Source organism: Sphaeramia orbicularis, chromosome 15 (genome assembly GCF_902148855.1).
Source record: "Sphaeramia orbicularis chromosome 15, fSphaOr1.1, whole genome shotgun sequence".
Lineage (NCBI taxonomy): Eukaryota > Metazoa > Chordata > Actinopteri > Kurtiformes > Apogonidae > Sphaeramia > Sphaeramia orbicularis.
This window is the reverse complement of record NC_043971.1, coordinates 49,597,304-49,614,654: the sequence shown is the minus strand read 5'-3', so window position 1 is coordinate 49,614,654 and position 17,351 is coordinate 49,597,304. Positions and strand designations below refer to the sequence as shown.

The 17,351-nt window shown below is 41.7% G+C and overlaps 1 protein-coding gene across 4 annotated transcripts in view; it reads left to right on the top strand.

The window, feature by feature from the left end:
- LOC115434379 (phosphofurin acidic cluster sorting protein 2-like) overlaps window positions 1-17,351 on the top strand; it is an 84,823-nt gene that overhangs the window by 58,936 nt on the left and 8,536 nt on the right. For 3 of the 4 annotated variants that reach the window (XR_003937509.1, XR_003937508.1, XM_030156300.1), the window contains exons 10-19: window positions 3,032-3,125; window positions 4,141-4,224; window positions 4,624-4,763; window positions 7,247-7,379; window positions 7,564-7,668; window positions 8,397-8,503; window positions 9,998-10,152; window positions 12,723-12,833; window positions 13,646-13,748; window positions 16,744-16,776. Coding sequence is in view for 2 of the 4 variants with exons in the window: in XM_030156300.1 (XP_030012160.1) it covers window positions 3,032-3,125; window positions 4,141-4,224; window positions 4,624-4,763; window positions 7,247-7,379; window positions 7,564-7,668; window positions 8,397-8,503; window positions 9,998-10,152; window positions 12,723-12,833; window positions 13,646-13,748; window positions 16,744-16,776 (1,065 nt within the window). In the remaining 2 variants the exon portion in view is untranslated. The remainder of the gene's footprint in view (window positions 1-3,031; window positions 3,126-4,140; window positions 4,225-4,623; window positions 4,764-7,246; window positions 7,380-7,563; window positions 7,669-8,396; window positions 8,504-9,997; window positions 10,153-12,722; window positions 12,834-13,645; window positions 13,749-16,743; window positions 16,777-17,351) is intronic. The other variant, XM_030156301.1, reaches the window with a different exon arrangement.

The following is a 17,351-nucleotide window of genomic DNA, read 5'->3' as shown; positions in this document are numbered from 1 at the left end:
ATCAGACCAGTATTTTGTCAGATATTAGTCACTTTGAACATAATATCTTCATAATTACGTTGCTTTGAGCAGAATCACATGAAGTCTTTGGTGGTGACAGCTGGACAAATGTGGTAGAGCATGAGTAAATACACAGCACATGTCTGTGCTGTGGGACCAGGATGCTGCCCCTCAGGGTCAGCCCCCCCCCCCCCCCCCCCCTCCTTTTCCACATCCACCCTCAATACTGACAGTGATGAAGTCCAGGATCTAGAACCCCTGGTCCACCACAGGTCAACCCACTAGTGTATTTATATGTTTGATAATCATTAGGAATGAGCCTTAAACCCTGATGGTGTTTGAACTTGTACATCTGTACTGTTGTTTCTGCTCTAATGTTTGATGTGTTTTCCATCTGCTTCAGTTTCAAACAGACTGTGTTGTCTGTTCTTGTTGAAGGTTCATGTGCTGATGTAAAACCACCTTTACTTTGTTCCTGATGCTGGTTCTTCTGCTCACATCCTCTCCTGTTTTAAACTTCCTCTGAGTAGTCTCTGTTCCATTTTCCCTCTAATTACACAAATAGAACTTATACATAAAAATTTGTCTAATGGAAATGACAATTTCGCCCAAACTCTCATTTTTCTCTGAATAATTGTTGTTGTTAAAGGTGTTTTTTTGTAGTTAAATTGGTATATGACACATAGGGATGGGAATCGAGAACCGATTCTTTTTGAGAACTGGTTCCCAGTAGCTCGATTCCTGCTTAATGATTCTGCTTATCGATTCCGCCTTTGTTGCACATGCACAATGATGTCACACATACACTACATTGTTTTGGTCAGAACGTAGCCAACATGGTGTTAAGGCAGAAGTGGTCTAAAAAGACAACACCAGGTCCAAACAGAAGACAGCAGGTCTCAACAGACCACACCAGGTCCAAACAGACCACACCAGGTCCAAACAGACCACACCAGGTCCAAACAGACCACACCAGGTCTAAACAGACCACACCAGGTCCAAACAGACCACACCAGGTCCAAACAGACCACACCAGGTCCAAACAGGCCACACCAGGTCTAAACAGGCCACACCAGGTCCAAACAGACCACACCAGGTCCAAACAGACCACACCAGGTCTAAACAGGCCACACCAGGTCTAAACAGGCCACACCAGGTCCAAACAGGCCACACCAGGTCTAAACAGACCACACCAGGTCCAAACAGACCGCACCAGGTCTAAACAGGCCACACCAGGTCTAAACAGACCACACCAGGTCTAAACAGAAGACAGCAGGTCTCAACAGACCACACCAGGTCCAAACAGACCACACCAGGTCCAAACAGACCACACCAGGTCCAAACAGACCACACCAGGTCTAAACAGAAGACAGCAGGTCTCAACAGACCACACCAGGTCCAAACAGACCACACCAGGTCCAAACAGACCACACCAGGTCTAAACAGGCCACACCAGGTCCAAACAGACCACACCAGGTCTAAACAGGCCACACCAGGTCTAAACAGGCCACACCAGGTCCAAACAGGCCACACCAGGTCTAAACAGACCACACCAGGTCCAAACAGACCGCACCAGGTCTAAACAGGCCACACCAGGTCTAAACAGACCACACCAGGTCTAAACAGAAGACAGCAGGTCTCAACAGACCACACCAGGTCCAAACAGACCACACCAGGTCCAAACAGACCACACCAGGTCCAAACAGACCACACCAGGTCTAAACAGAAGACAGCAGGTCTCAACAGACCACACCAGGTCCAAACAGACCACACCAGGTCTAAACAGACCACACCAGGTCTAAACAGACCACACCAGGTCTAAACAGAAGACAGTAGGTCTCAACAGACCACACCAGGTCCAAACAGACCACACCAGGTCCAAACAGACCACACCAGGTCTAAACAGACCACACCAGGTCCAAACAGACCACACCAGGTCTAAACAGACCACACCAGGTCCAAACAGACCACACCAGGTCTAAACAGACCACACCAGGTCCACTGGAACACTGTCAAAGCTTCCATTTCTTCTAAAGGGTGGAATCCCTCCAATCTGCTCAAACATTTGTCCACATGTGATTCATTTGATTCACTACTTAGCGGCGCTTGTGAATCTAGCGGCAGAGTGAACACCAGGCTGTCATCTGGGCTCAGTTCCGGTTCCGGTGTGGGCAACAAACTTCGTACCCCCTCAAATACAAGTTTCCGAAGGTAGGGGAAAGTAAATGAGGTGCACAACAACGGGAGACGGGCCAAGTCGATCCAGTTCCACCTAGTAGAAATGCAGCAATAGAGGAATTAGTAAAGAGTCTGTAGTTTCTCTTTCACTGTACACCCCCCACACACACACACAAACCAGGCCTGGCGTCATCTGTTATTATTATTTGTACATACTGTATATGTTATATTTTCTGTGCAGATGGAAATATAAAAGACAGTTAATGCAAACACACCCGTTTGTACTCTTTTATCCCTCACCCAATGAGAATCGATCAATCAGATCGATAAACACAATTGATAATGGAATCGGAATCGTTGAATTCTTATCAATTCCCATCCCTCAGACCCAAAACTGTAATGGAAAGACCTTTGAGTCCAACTAGAGTCACATGAGCAAAACAAACAGATGTTGATGGATGTTAGAACAAGAGAAGAGTTGAACCCAAACGTGTGTGTATGTGTGGACACACCAGGAAACCACATCAGTTTAGAATTTAGGAGGAGATGGAGGAGGAACCAGCATTCTAGATTCAAAACAACACAGATTTCTGTTCCTGTTTATGAAAGGACTTCTACTGACATCTACCACGAGAAAGAAACTCATCAGCACATCTGGGATTGAATGGACAAACCAACATTACACACTTCTGTTTGGAACACATTTAGGAAATATGGACAAAGTTTAGCTCATGTGTCCGATAGTAAAGGCTCTGCTGACTCTGGTCTCCATTCCTTCTTTCAGTCTCTTTGTCTGTAAATGTAGAATCTCCTCCGTTTTCTCCAGTTCTAATGTGTGTTTTTGTTATTTCAGGCCGTTCTTTGAAGGAATGTCTCACTCCAGCTCCCAGACTGAAATTGGAAGTATCCACAGCCACAAAAGTCAGCAAAGAGAACTGTCGTGTCCGGTGAGTCCACGGAGGGGGGGTGTCTGTTCGTCAATCCCCAGACTCCTGCTGGAGCTGCAGCCGTTCATTCTGTTCGTCAACAGCGTTATGTAAAAGTCGAACCTCTGGGCGCTGCCAAGACGTCTGGCAGCTCTTTGTGTTTCTGCAGGTCCAGGAACTCCCACAGACCATAATACTAAGAGAGAAAATCCAGAGTATGAACGCAATGTACCACAGCAGGAGGGACTGCAGCCCCCCCCCCCCCCCCCCTTAACCCTCCAGTATTTATAACAGGGGTGTCAAAGTCATGTCAGTTCAGGTTCCACAATCACTCCAGGATGAACTAAAGTGAATCAGAACCAGGAAAAGAAGAACACGATAACACATAAATAATGACAAATACACATTTTATGTTTTATTTTAGTACAAAGAAATAACATTAAATTATGAAAATATTTACCATATGTTTGACACTGTCTATTTATAGGGACTGACACCAAATGACCCCCAGCACCGACATCACACACATACGCTCCGATAGAAGTCAGGCTCAGACCAGAACCAGGTCCGGGCTCAGATTTATGACCCAGTGGAAACGATGAGGCCAGAGAAGAGAGTGTATAAATGTCTGTGAATCCATTTCAGATGCTAATAAAACAGACTAACGGAGTATCTGAGCCCCCCACCCTCCCTCCCAGTCTACCCCATAAACAGCTCCAGTCCAAGTCCATGAACTGGACTGGACCTGGTTTATTTATTTATTTATGTATTTTTCCTCTATTGAAACAGATTAAACTGAATAAACAGTGTCTTTTTCAGTCCAATTTGTCATTAACTGAACATAAACCCAGTGTGTCCATCCACTGGCATTGATCCAGCTCCATGGGTTTTACTGGCGGGTCAGTGTTGCAGAAGATGACGGTGTTTCCATGGTAACTACGTAGCCTATGATTGGACTGTGTGCTGATGCCTTTTATTCATCTGATTGTTGTTGTCGGTGGTTAAAGTGTGTGTTCATGTGTGTTTTTACTCACAGACCGGAGACTTCCTGACTGTGGACCGATGTAAAGTCCAAGGGGCTCGGTATCAGGACGACAGCACCGCAGACGCCACCGTTGGGGTATGTTTGTCAAACACTTCCTCCCCCTTCAGCTTCAGTCCAGTTTCCTCAGCTCTGAGTCTTCATGGGTAAAGGCCCGTCTGTATGAACCCACTTCGGAATGAAAACCTGTCTGTGTAACAGCGTCCACAGCATCTCCTGCAGAGACACTAGGCCTTCGTCCTCCTCTGTCTGTCATTATCCTCAACTGAAACACAATTATTCATCCCCCCCCCCCCCCCCCCCGAAACACTGCATGTCAATTCTCAGCCTTCCGGAATGTCCATGAAGACAGAGATGGAAGGGGGCGTGGCTTAACGGGACATGACAGGGCCTGTGTGATAAACATCGGTCCATTGTCCTTCGTAGTCCTCTAGGCTTATATCTCTGACTCCCCCCCCCTTCCTCCTTTTGCTCCAGGAGGCGGAGACTGACGACAGCGGTCCAGGTCTGGGTCCGGGTCCAGGGGAGGTGAGCAGCTGGGACGTCAACACCGAACGGATCACCAGCACTGTCGGCAAACTCAGCAAGACCGAGTCCCAGAACCACATGTCCCCCAGGTACGCCGTCGCCGTTGGCAACACCAGTGTAGTTATGTAACCTTTATTTAACAGATGACAACTCCATGACTGTAAAAAAAAAAAAAAAAAAAAAAAAAACAGCACAGTTAGAAAAGTTTAGACCATTTTAGTTCAGGTTCCACATTCAGACTAATAAGATCCCCAACAGTTGGACCAGGAAAAGAATAGAATAAAACCCATAAATAAAGTCAACTACAAATGGTTCTACAAATACACACAGGCCGAATACGGGTACAAATACACTTATACACCACCCCATAATGTACCATCATACACTAATACACCATCCCATAATGTACCATAATACACTAATACACCATCCCATAATGTACCAGATACACTAATACACCATCCCATAATGTACCATCATACATTAATACACCATCCCATAATGTACCATCATACACTAATACACCATCCCATAATGTACCATAATACACTAATTCACCATCCCATCATGTACCATCATACACTAATACACCATCCCATAATGTACCATCATACACTAATACACCATCCCATAATGTACCAGATACACTAATACACCATCCCATAATGTACCATCATACACTAATACACCATCCCATAATGTACCATAATACACTAATACACCATCCCATAATGTACCAGATACACTAATACACCATCCCATAATGTACCATAATACATTAATACATCATCCCATAATGTACCATCATACACTAATACACCATCCCATAATGTACCATAATACACTAATTCACCATCCCATCATGTACCATCATACACTAATACACCATCCCATAATGTACCATAATACACTAATTCACCATCCCATCATGTACCATCATACACTAATACACCATCCCATAATGTACCATAATACACTAATTCACCATCCCATCATGTACCATCATACACTAATACACCATCCCATAATGTACCATAATACACTAATTCACCATCCCATCATGTACCATCATACACTAATACACCATCCCATAATGTACCATAATACACTAATTCACCATCCCATAATGTACCATAATACTCTAATAGAGGGTATGCACACGTGTCACTTCCCCCCTGGGCCACACCCCTCTAAGTCAGACTGAGTGTCTTAAACCGACCTGCTCAACATGATGGAGTATAGCAGTAAACACAACCAGACTGGGAAAATGTGAAATTTGAAATTAAATGAAGGACAGTTGGACTAGACATGGATCTGTACGAGCTACCAAAGAACAAGTGGTCCATGAACATTGACATGTGGACAGAAATGGAGTATCCTGACCTGATCCAGGGTGGAGGGGATCAGCACTATTTTGACCTGAAACAAATATACATGGTTTCATCATCACTGACAACCAGGGTCCAAAACTAGGGCCCAGAACCAGCTGATCCAAAGTGCAGTTACAGTAGACCATGTACTGACCCCAGTGAATATATGCAGGATCTACTGGGACTGAGGAGATTTACTGAGTCTAGTTCAGATCAAGTACTTTATCCAACACAGATACGACTGCTGTGGACCAGCAGGGGACCACTGGATTCTGGGAAATTAGGAGATTTTTACCACCTGTTTTTAAATTACCACATTATTCTGGTAATATTATGGCTTTATTGTCAGAATATGACGACTTTAATCTCATAAACAAATGACATTTTTCTTAAATTATGAGGTTTTTTTATAACTACGACTTTATCCTCATGATATTGGGATTCTTTTTGTATTTGACTTTATTATCACAAAATTACGGGTTTTATATCGATATTTTATGACTTCATTCTCGCAGTGACAAGTGTTTTTATTTTCTTATGTGGCCCTAATACTCCGCCGTAGCTTTATTCTCCAGTTCCCCTGTGTTTGAAAAACTGGGTTAGCCTCAGTTTCAGTTAGTTTACTAATCATTTAGGAGCACAAGGTTCAGAATCACAAAATGAAGACAAAAACCATGAAAGATCTGATCATGAAACCAAGAGCTTTACTAAGAAGTAACATTAGCCAAAACAATACATCATTTAAGGTCTGATTTGACCCAAAACTACAGCATAAATTAATGTTAGCTGACACCAAACAGGATCCACAAATCTAGGTTTGGTTTCCTGGATTTGTGGATCCATTGACTTCTCTTTTCTTTGTCTTTCGGTGTCTGTAAAACGATAACTCCGACTGGTTTTCAAACCTGTTCATACAATCAGTCTCACAACAGCTCTTCCCCATTTTTTATTAAATATTGTTCTTCAGTTTAGACAGTATTGAAGCCAATGCTGTCACTCATCTCCCTCTTTCTGCCACTCAGTGGGCGGAACCGCGGTGACTTCCTCTAGTGGTGACGTCACGTGCATACCCTCTATACACCATCCCATAGTTTGTCTTCTTTCATTGAATCCATGTTGAATGAACGTGTTTCCATCTGGTTCATCTTCCTCTGTCGTTCGTCCTCCATGTTTTGAGTTTGTTGGGTTCTTGTCATCCTCAGTAAAGTGGAGAATCGGCTACAGAGACGTCCTCGCAGTACATCCATGAAGGACAGACAGAACTCCAAGGCCCAGAACGACCGGACCAGCAGCATGGAGAGTGAATGTTCTCCAGACTCCAGACTCATCGCCCAGGTAACCAACACTGCACATGCATTCAACACATAGAAGAAATGGACCAGGTCTGATGGATGGGATGGTTCTACATGGACCAGGTCTGATGGATGGGATGGTTCTACATGGACCAGGTCTGATGAAGACCATAGACAGTGGAACATTCATCAGCTGGTCCTCATTCTGTCTGTGTTTGGTTCTCCAGGTCCCCAGGAAGTCTGTGTATGACCAGCTGAACCAGATCCTCATCTCAGATGAACGTCTACCAGAGAGCATCATCCTCATCAACACCATGGAGTGGCAGGGCCAGGTGTGTGTGTGTGTGTGTGTGTGTGTGTGTGTGCGTGTGTGTGTGCGTGCGTGTGTGTGTGTGTGTGTGTGTGTGTGTATGAGGGTGTGTGTGCGTGCGTGTTTCTGTGTGCGTGCGTGTGTAGACTCCATCAGGAAGAAACTGGACTACCAGCACCCCCTCCTGGACAGAACAGACAGTCATGAAAGAACCCAACAGGGTCCAACACCGGTTCAGTCCAGAACCATGAACCTGGTTCTACATGTAAACCAGATGAAACCAGTTCAGTCCAGAACCATGACCCTGGTTCTACATCTAAACCAGATGAAACCGGTTCAGTCCAGAACCATGACCCTGGTTCTACATCTAAACCAGATGAAACTGGTTCAGTCCAGAACCATGAACCCGGTTCAGTCCAGAAGGTCCCGGTGTTCCTCTCTGTCTGTTTGGTTTTGTCTCTTCTTCTTCTCTTCCATTTTGGTCCATTTTTCTCTTTTATTTGTTTTTTTTGTTCTGATGCTCTAGTGTCCAACCAGCCCTTGTCAGCCTGTGTGTGTGTGTGTGTGTTTTCCCACGCTGCTGTGTGTCCTTGAACTCACCGTGTCCTCCTGTGTTTCTGTGCAGTTCTTGGCTGACTTGCTGTGTGTCCCTGAACTCATCGTGTCCTCTTGTCTTTCTGTGTGTGTGTTTTCCCACTCTGCTGTGTGTCCCTGAACTCACCGTGTCCTCCTGTCTGTCTGTCTCTGCAGTATGTGGCTGACCTCCTCCATGAACAGGCCCAGCCCATTGTGTCCACCTGCTCCGCCGCTGACGTTCAAGCCGCCTTCAACACCATCGTTACTCGCATCCAGAGATTGTGAGTGTTCCACGCATACGTACACACACGCATCAAACTGCAGTGTCACATGACGTCACATGACCCATCAGAATGTCTGGTCACCAAACTGTGTATGGACCGCCCATCACAGCCCACAACCCTGGACGCATCACTGACTGGTCAGCTGACCTATCAATCATCCCAGCACAATGGGCCATACAACGCTGAAGCCCGCCTCCTCCACCTCCTCCTCCTTCCTCCTCTTCTTCTTCTTCTTCCTCCTCCTCCTCCTCCTTCTCCTCCCATCCATCTTCACCTCCTCAGGATGTCATTCTTCCATTCTGCTTTTCTCTTTTCTTCATCTTCCTCTTCTTCTTCATCTTCCTCTACTTCTTCCTCCTCTTCTTCTTCTTCTTCTTCCTCCTCCTCCTCCCCCCATCCATCTTCACCTCCTCAGGCCATCATTCTTCCGTTCTGCTTTGCTCTTTTCTTCATCTCTGACTGTTTGACTGAATGTTCATTCATCTTTAACCTTCGTCTGTTTTTCAGGGTTGTTTTTTTTCTTTCATCAGCTGATAATGAAACACCTCTGCACATTATCGTTTACATTCACAGCTTTAATTATAGGAAAGAATAAAGTCACGGGTCATAAATGTGATAGAAAATGTGGCAAAGTTCACATAAAATGTAGAAACATCAGCTTTATTTAAATGAATAACGACAAAAATACAGTTTCACAGCGAAGGGAAAGAAAGACATTAATAAACTATGAGGTCAAAACTCTGAGGAACATTATTTTCTACTGATTATTTCCACTGATGTATTAAAGATCCTCCATCTGTCCACAGCTTATGTGAGGATTCTGAACTGAAAAAGATCAACTTTAAGGGAAAATAAGACACAGTTTGTTGTTTAACTCCACATTTATCGAATAATTATTTTGACCTTAATGTTCAATGATTCAGATTTAATCACTTATTTGTCAATTGTTAAATAAATCAATTACTTTTTAAATATTTGATCAAATAAATGTCCAAATGATCTGATTCCAGACTTACATGTGAATATTTCCTCATTTTTATGTTTCTCTGTGACTTTAAACTGTTTATCTTTTGGATCAGTTTTTCACCTTTTTCTGGCCTTTTTTGTTTTTCAGACAAAATAATTAATGAAGAAAATAATCAACCATCCTGACTTATTAAAAGTATTTATGACCCTTATTTTAAGGTTCAGTTGAACAGTCCTCTTGTTTCTAATGAACTCGTGTATTTTCTCTGATTAATCGGCTTTTGTGTCGACCTTTAAATCCACTTTCATCATCGACCTCTAATATATGTGATAATTGTTCTTCCTGGTTTTTAATGACCTTTCATCTCCTCCTGCTCAGATGTTAAGCCCCGCCCCTTTACAGGTTGATGTGTGGTTTTTTGGTTCTTTTGGGCCCAAACCAACAGATCCTTCCCTGTGTTTGTTTCTGTTTGAATTGTCGTTTGTGTGAATAACTGATGTTTGTGTGTGGGTTGAATGTTCCAGCTGTAACTGTAACGCTCAGACGCCTCCGACCATGAAGGTGGCCGTGGCCGGGGACCAGAGTTACCTCAGCACCGTCCTGAGGTTCTTCGTTGAGCAGCTGGCCAATAAGACGCCGGATTGGCTCAGTTACATCCGCTTCCTGGTCGTCCCCATCGGTAACAACAGCACCAACATCAATGGTTATGGGGACACTGGGACTTCTTCTTCTTCTTCTTCTTCTTCTTCTTCTTCTTCTTATTATTATTATTATTATTATTATTATTATTATTATTATTATTATTATCATCATTATTATTATTATTCATTTCATTCATTTCACATGTTTAGTTCAAACCTCCTACCCCAGTTAAATACTTAACATTATTATTATTATTATTATTATTATTATAATAAAACACTGTATGGTTGAAGTTTGACTGAATTCATTTCATATTACTGTAGTGTTGAACATTCAACCTCAGGATTTGTCCAATTTTTGCTTAAGTATTTGACCACATGAAACCACGTATGACCATCATAATGAATGAAAACTCAGAAAAAAACGGAAAATTAACAAACTAAACACAATTGGAGACTACATTTGTATATTCTTTCATGTCTTTTTTCATATATATATACAGTACAGGCCAAAAGTTTGGACACACCTTCTCATTCTTCGCATTTTCTTTATTTTCATGACTATTTACATTGAAGATTCTCACTGAAGGCATCAAAACTATGAATGAACACGTGGAATTATGTACTTAACAAAAAAGTGTGAAATAACTGAAAACATCTCTTATATTCTAGTTTCTTCAAAGTAGCCACCCTTAGCTCTGATGACTGCCTTGCACACCCTTGGCATTCTCTTGATGAGCATCAAGAGGTAGTCACCTGAAATGGTTTTCACTTCATAGGTGTGCCTTGTCAGGGTTACTTAGTGGAATTTCTTGCCTTATTGATGGGGTTGGGACCATCAGTTGTGTTGTGCAGAAGTCAGGTTGATGCACAGCTGACAGCCCTATTGGACAACTGTTAGAATGCATATTATGGCGAGAACCAATCAGCTAAGTAAAGACAAACGAGTGGCCATCATTACTTGAAGAAATGAAGGTCAGTCAGTCTAGAAAATTTCAAAAACTTTGAATGTGTCCCCAAGTGCAGTCGCAAAAACCATCAAGCGCTCCAACGAAACTGGCTCACATGAGGACCGCCCCAGGAAAGGAAGACCAAGAGTCACCTCTGATGCTGAAGATAAGTTCATCTGAGTCACCAGCCTCAGAAATCGCAAATTAACAGCAGCTCAGATTAGAGACCAGATGAATACCACACAGAGCTCTAGCAGCAGACACATCTCTACAACAACTGTTAAGAGGAGACTGCGTGAATCAGGCCTTCATGGTCAAATAGCTGCTAGGAAACCACTGCTCAGGAGAGGCAACAAACAGAAGAGATTTATTTGGGCCAAGAAACCCAAGGAATGGACATTAGACCAGTGGAAATCTGTGCTTTGGTCTGATGAGTCCAAATTTGAGATCTTTGGATCCAACCGCCGTGTCTTTGTGCGACGCAGAAAAGGTGAACGGATGGATGCTACATGCCTGGTTCCCACCGTGAAGCATGGAGGGGGAGGTGTGATGGTGTGGGGGTGCTTTGCTGGTGACGCTGTTGGGGATTTATTCAAGATTGAAGGCAACCTGAATCAGCATGGCTACCACAGCATCCTGAAGTGACATGCCATTCCATCCGGTCTGCGTTTAGTTGGACCATCATTTATGTTTCAACAGGACAATGACCCCAAACACACCTCCAGGCTGTGTGAGGGATATTTGACCAAGAAGGAGAGTGATGGAGTGCTGCGCCAGATGACCTGGCCTCCACAGTCACTGGACCTGAACCCAATCGAGATGGTTTGGGGTGAGCTGGACCGCAGAGTGAAGGCAAAAGGACCAACAAGTGCTAAGCATCTCTGGGAACTTCTTCAAGACTGTTAGGAAACCATTTCAGGTGACTACCTCTGGAAGCTCATCAAGAGAATGCCAAGAGTGTGCAAAGCAGTCATCAGAGCTAAGGGTGGCTACTTTGAAGAAACTAGAATATAAGAGATGTTTTCAGTTATTTCACACTTTTTTGTTAAGTACATAATTCCACATGTGTTCATTCATAGTTTCGATGCCTTCAGTGAGAATCTACAATGTAAATAGTAATGAAAATAAAGAAAATGCAAAGAATGAGAAGGTGTGTCCAAACTTTTGGCCTGTACTGTACATATATATATATATATATATATATATATATATATATATATATATATATATATATATATTTATTCAGATTACGCTCATTTTGTTGAGTATTTTTTTGTTTTCATCACCAAGAAAAATTTTACCAAATAAGTGTAAACTCAGCATCTCCAGGTGTGTTTTCACCTTTTCTCTGTCATGGTGTTTTTGTTTTGTTGTATCTTTTACATCATTTTTTGCATCTTATTTTGCTTCTTTTTCATTCTCAGATCACACTCATGTTGTTGAGCCTTTTCTAGTTTTCACATCAGTCTTTCACAGTCTTTTATGTTGTTCAACATTAAGTCAAAGTTTAAAATCGACTCCAGGTGTTTTTTTAGTATTTTTTTAATGAGTATTGTCAAAGCACATATCTGTGTGATTTCTGGAACGTTCCCTCTGGGTTTCAGTCGTCCAATCACCACATGAATCTGCTGAGCGTCGTTCTGTCGTCTTCTCTGCAGGTTCTCATCCTCTGGCCAAGTACGTGGCGTCGTTCGACAGCAGGTTCAACAGCATCTTCATGGACACGGCGTGGAGGGAACTGTTCTGCAGGACGGAACGGCCCGCCTCAGGTACTGAACACACCCAACCCATGACCCACGGCAACGCTGCTTAAATCACAGCCGCATGGGTACCACAGTCCAGAGTGGTAGAGAAAACAGAGTGGTGACACTTCCACAGACTCCCACTGTGGAAAATGGTGGATAAAATATGGACCTACCTCTGGGTTTTGGAGGCACCAATAGTTCCAAACATTGAGTGTAACGGCGTTGAGCAGAAGATCCATGGATTCACAGACTGACCATGAGTTCAGGTTCCTTCTATAGCTGAACAGAACTATGGACTAATAGTTGGATTGGACCTGGTTTGGTTCAGTGACTTGGTCATCCATCTTGGACAGTGATCCTGAACGATCTGGACCTGATCTGGAACCTGATCTGGACCTGATCTGGAACCTGAACTCATGGTCAGTCTGTGAATCCATGGGTCCTCTGCTCCAGAAACATTGTAAAGTGGAGACAGACTTTGGATAGTGAGTCCTGTTGGTGAATTCAGATTCATAATGGAGAAAGAACAATGGTACAATTGGATTTAAGTTTGTAATTCTTTAATTATTTGTAATTCTGATCAAATACACATAATACATTTAATGTTCGACTGAACTCATTCAGCAGTTTACACATATTTATTTATTTACACTAATATGAACACAGATCTGTCTTTGAATATTCTGACACCACCCTAACCCCATACATTTCCTACCACTCATTTATCTGGTGTGTTGAATGGCTGACTCCGCCCACATGTAAATGATGCCTGTGTTTTCCTGAGAAACGGGTTGTTGTCCTGGTCCTGGGTGGTGACCGTGCATCTCCTCCTGCAGATAACATCGACGTAGCGGGACGGGTGGTCCAGTACCTGGTCGGCGCCAATGTGTCCCACCAGTTCCCCATCTCTGAAGCCATGCTCACCTACAAACAGAAGAGGTAACGCTGCCGCCACTGGCCACACCCACACCCTGTCCTGTACAGCGTCTGTATGTGTCCACGTGTGCATGTGTGTCTGTGGAATGTCCACGTCAGGACCACGTCCAACATGTGAAACTGAGCAGGAAACACAGGACACTTAGAACGGAGGGTCAAACATCCACAACCAGAACAGGATCTGAAACGGACCAGAACAGTACGATAAGAACACAATAACATCTGAGTAATTATCCAGAGGTCACTGTTTTATACGACAGCGTATATGGGCCATGTAAGGAAGTAAAAACACTGTCACTACCAGAATATAGTCATAAAATATGGAGATGAAACCTGTAATTTTATGAGAATAAAGTTGAATACAAAAAGAGTCAAGAACGAAGTCGTAATATTACAAGAATAACATCTTAATTTAAAAACAGGTGTATAAATCTCCTCATTTCCAGAATACAGTCGTACCCTCTGGTCTGATAATGTAGAACTGGAACATTCTGTGAGGTTCTACTGTCATCTGGGGTTTACACATAAAGGACAAATACTGAGACTGTTAGCCCCACCCACCAAATACTGAGACTATTAGCCCCACCCACCAAATACTGAGACTATTAGTCCCGCCCACCATCAACACATTAACATTAGTCGAAGGACTTTGAAGACAGTTCGCACATGTTTGGGTTTGTTTTGTCGTAAGAACCGAACAGATTTAGAGTAAATGACCTCTGACCTCTGTAGTGTTTGAGGAACTGACTGAAGTGTTCGACTGAAGGGTTAGAACTGTAAACGGAAACCCTGTCATCAACAAGGTTTAAGGATTATGATTTAGAAATGGTGACTTTTTAATCACCCTACTTTCAAAATATTACAACTTTAATCACATGAAAGTACATTATTTTCGTTAAATTGTTTTTTTTTTTAAAAACGACTTTATTCTCGTAGTGACTGTTTTTATTTTTCCAACGTAGCCTAATATGCCATCGTACTTTTACAGTGAAATAAGTAAAATTACATGATGAAAATGTGAATAATGTTAACAACCTGAAATTTCCTAGTGTAATTTTACCAATATTCAGCCTCAGTTTATCATTTTTACATGTTCAGTGTATCGTACAGGTACAGTGGATCAACAAATACACACAACAATTACTAACAGACTGAATATTAGTACAAATACATACAACAGTTAAGAACCGACTGAATATTGGTCCAATTCCACTTAAATAACTCTCAGGTTGTTTGTGGTTTTCATTTAATCATCTTTTTTGTGAAAGTTTAGTTTATAAATATAAACATTTCATCATTTAATTCCACTTTTTTACACTAAAACAGACAAACGGTTGTATTTGTCTTCATTTATCGGTTATTCTGTTCTTATTTTACTGGTTCGGATCGGTTGATTATTAATATCCTCAGTAAACTTGTCTGTGGACCAGAACAGACCGGATCAGACCCTCTGGTGGACAGTTTTGGTCCACGGGCTGTATGTTTGACACCCCTGAGTGCATGTACACACACACACACACACACACAGACAGTCAGATGTGTGTTAGTTCATGGTAGTTGGGTTTTAGTGTCATTATTCTGGGTTTGGTTTCTGCGCTGAATCAGTTTAAACATGTTCAGACACACATGAAGCTTTTCTTTCACATTTGACAGTCGAGTCATTCCACATGAACTCAGCGACGCCTCAGTTCATGACATGAAGGATCTGGATCAAACCAACGTTCAAGCATCAGGACTGTGTCACATCTGCTCATGTATTCTACACACAGACCTGATCAACTAATTAACACTGTTATTGATAACAACTACAGTTAGTAAAGATTCATCTGTTTGTCCATCACTTTATATTTGAACATTTTTTCATTTTATATTGAAAGTAACTGTGATGAAGTTTTTTTTTTTCTCCTATGGGTTTAGTTTTTTTCTAAAATGAGTTTATTTTCACTGAATTTGACCAAACATTGAAATGTGTTTTTCATCATTTTGATAAATGCTCTTGTAGATTTGACCATTAATAATCATTTTAAACCATTAGTAACTGTTAAAAACCAGCCTTTAAACTTAAAAAGAAATATCAATTTGACATTTATTTAAATAATTATAGAACATTTTTATCAAGATAATATTTAAATCAACAGTAATGAGAAGTTAAACAACAACGACAGAACAACAGTAAAACTACAAAAAACTGAACAAATACGGGAGACAGAAAATTCAACAGTGGTTCATGATTCTTGTGTTTTTCAGACATAAATTTAATTTCAATCCAGTGAAAAACAAATAAATACTGACGTTAAAAGACAAATTCAAAAGGTCAAAAACTCTAAAGCCCCTGTTTCTGATCAGATCTGTAGAAATCTAACCCATTATTATTATTATTATTATTAATAATAATAGCATTATTATTATCATTATTATTTTCTGATCAGATCTGTAGAAATCTAACCCATTATTATTATTATTATTATTATTATTATTATTATTATTATTATTAATAGCATTATTATTATCATTATTATTTTCTGATCAGATCTGTAGAAATCTAACCCATTATTATTATTATTATTATTATTATTATTATTATTATTATTAATAGCATTATTATTATCATTATTATTTTCTGATCAGATCTGTATAAATCGAACCCATTATGTATTTATTTATTTATTTATTTATTTTCTGATCAGATCTGTATAAATCTAACCCATTATGTATTTATTTATTTATTTATTTATTTATTTTCTGATCAGATCTGTTGGGTTTTTCAACGTCCTGTTAAATCGTTTCCAGTGAATCCGTGACATGAACTGACAGACGCTGTGATATTTTGGGCAAGTCGTCATGGAAACAGCCGACCTTGACTCTGTGTCCGTTTGCTTGTTTTGACTCTGAGCTTTGACCTTTGACCTCCATAGCGGTCGACAGGTGCCCGTTCCACGGCTCCGTTTAACGCTGTCGCATTCCTTCTCCCCCCTTTTCCCTTTGGTTTGCATTCAAGGAAAAGAAGTTTGTATTTTGATTTTTACATCAGGTATCTAATCCTCTCCTCTGTCTGCTTTGAACCCCCCCTGTGTCTAACCCCCCCTGACCCTTCTAACGCCCCCCACTCGATCCTCACTGTCCGTCCACTCCACTGTGGGTCCACTGTGTCTTTGGTTTGCTGTGCTTGGACTCAGACTCTGTCCTCTGTGTTGTTGCTGTGGTTGTGTCTTTTTGTGCCTAACAACCGTTAAAACAAACCCACACATTCACCAGCTTCTAGAACGTCACCATTAGAATTTAAATACAACCAACCAGTGAAACCAGTTCAGTCTGGGGTTAGTGGGCACTTTTCACATCTGATCTGTGTTTGGTGAGTTTTACCGACGACTACAGTGTAGAATAGAAGAAGAAGAAACTCCTCACTGATGTGCTGGTTTATGACTGTTTACACCTGGAATTAGACACTGGTCCCTTTTCTATCGGACATCTGCGCTAAACTTTACCCATATTTACTAAATAAAACAGAAGTGTGTAATGTCAGATTTTCCATTAAATCGCAAATGCAGTGATTTGCTTGTTATTGTGAGAAGTCATTCCCTAAACATGTTGACGAACATAAATATG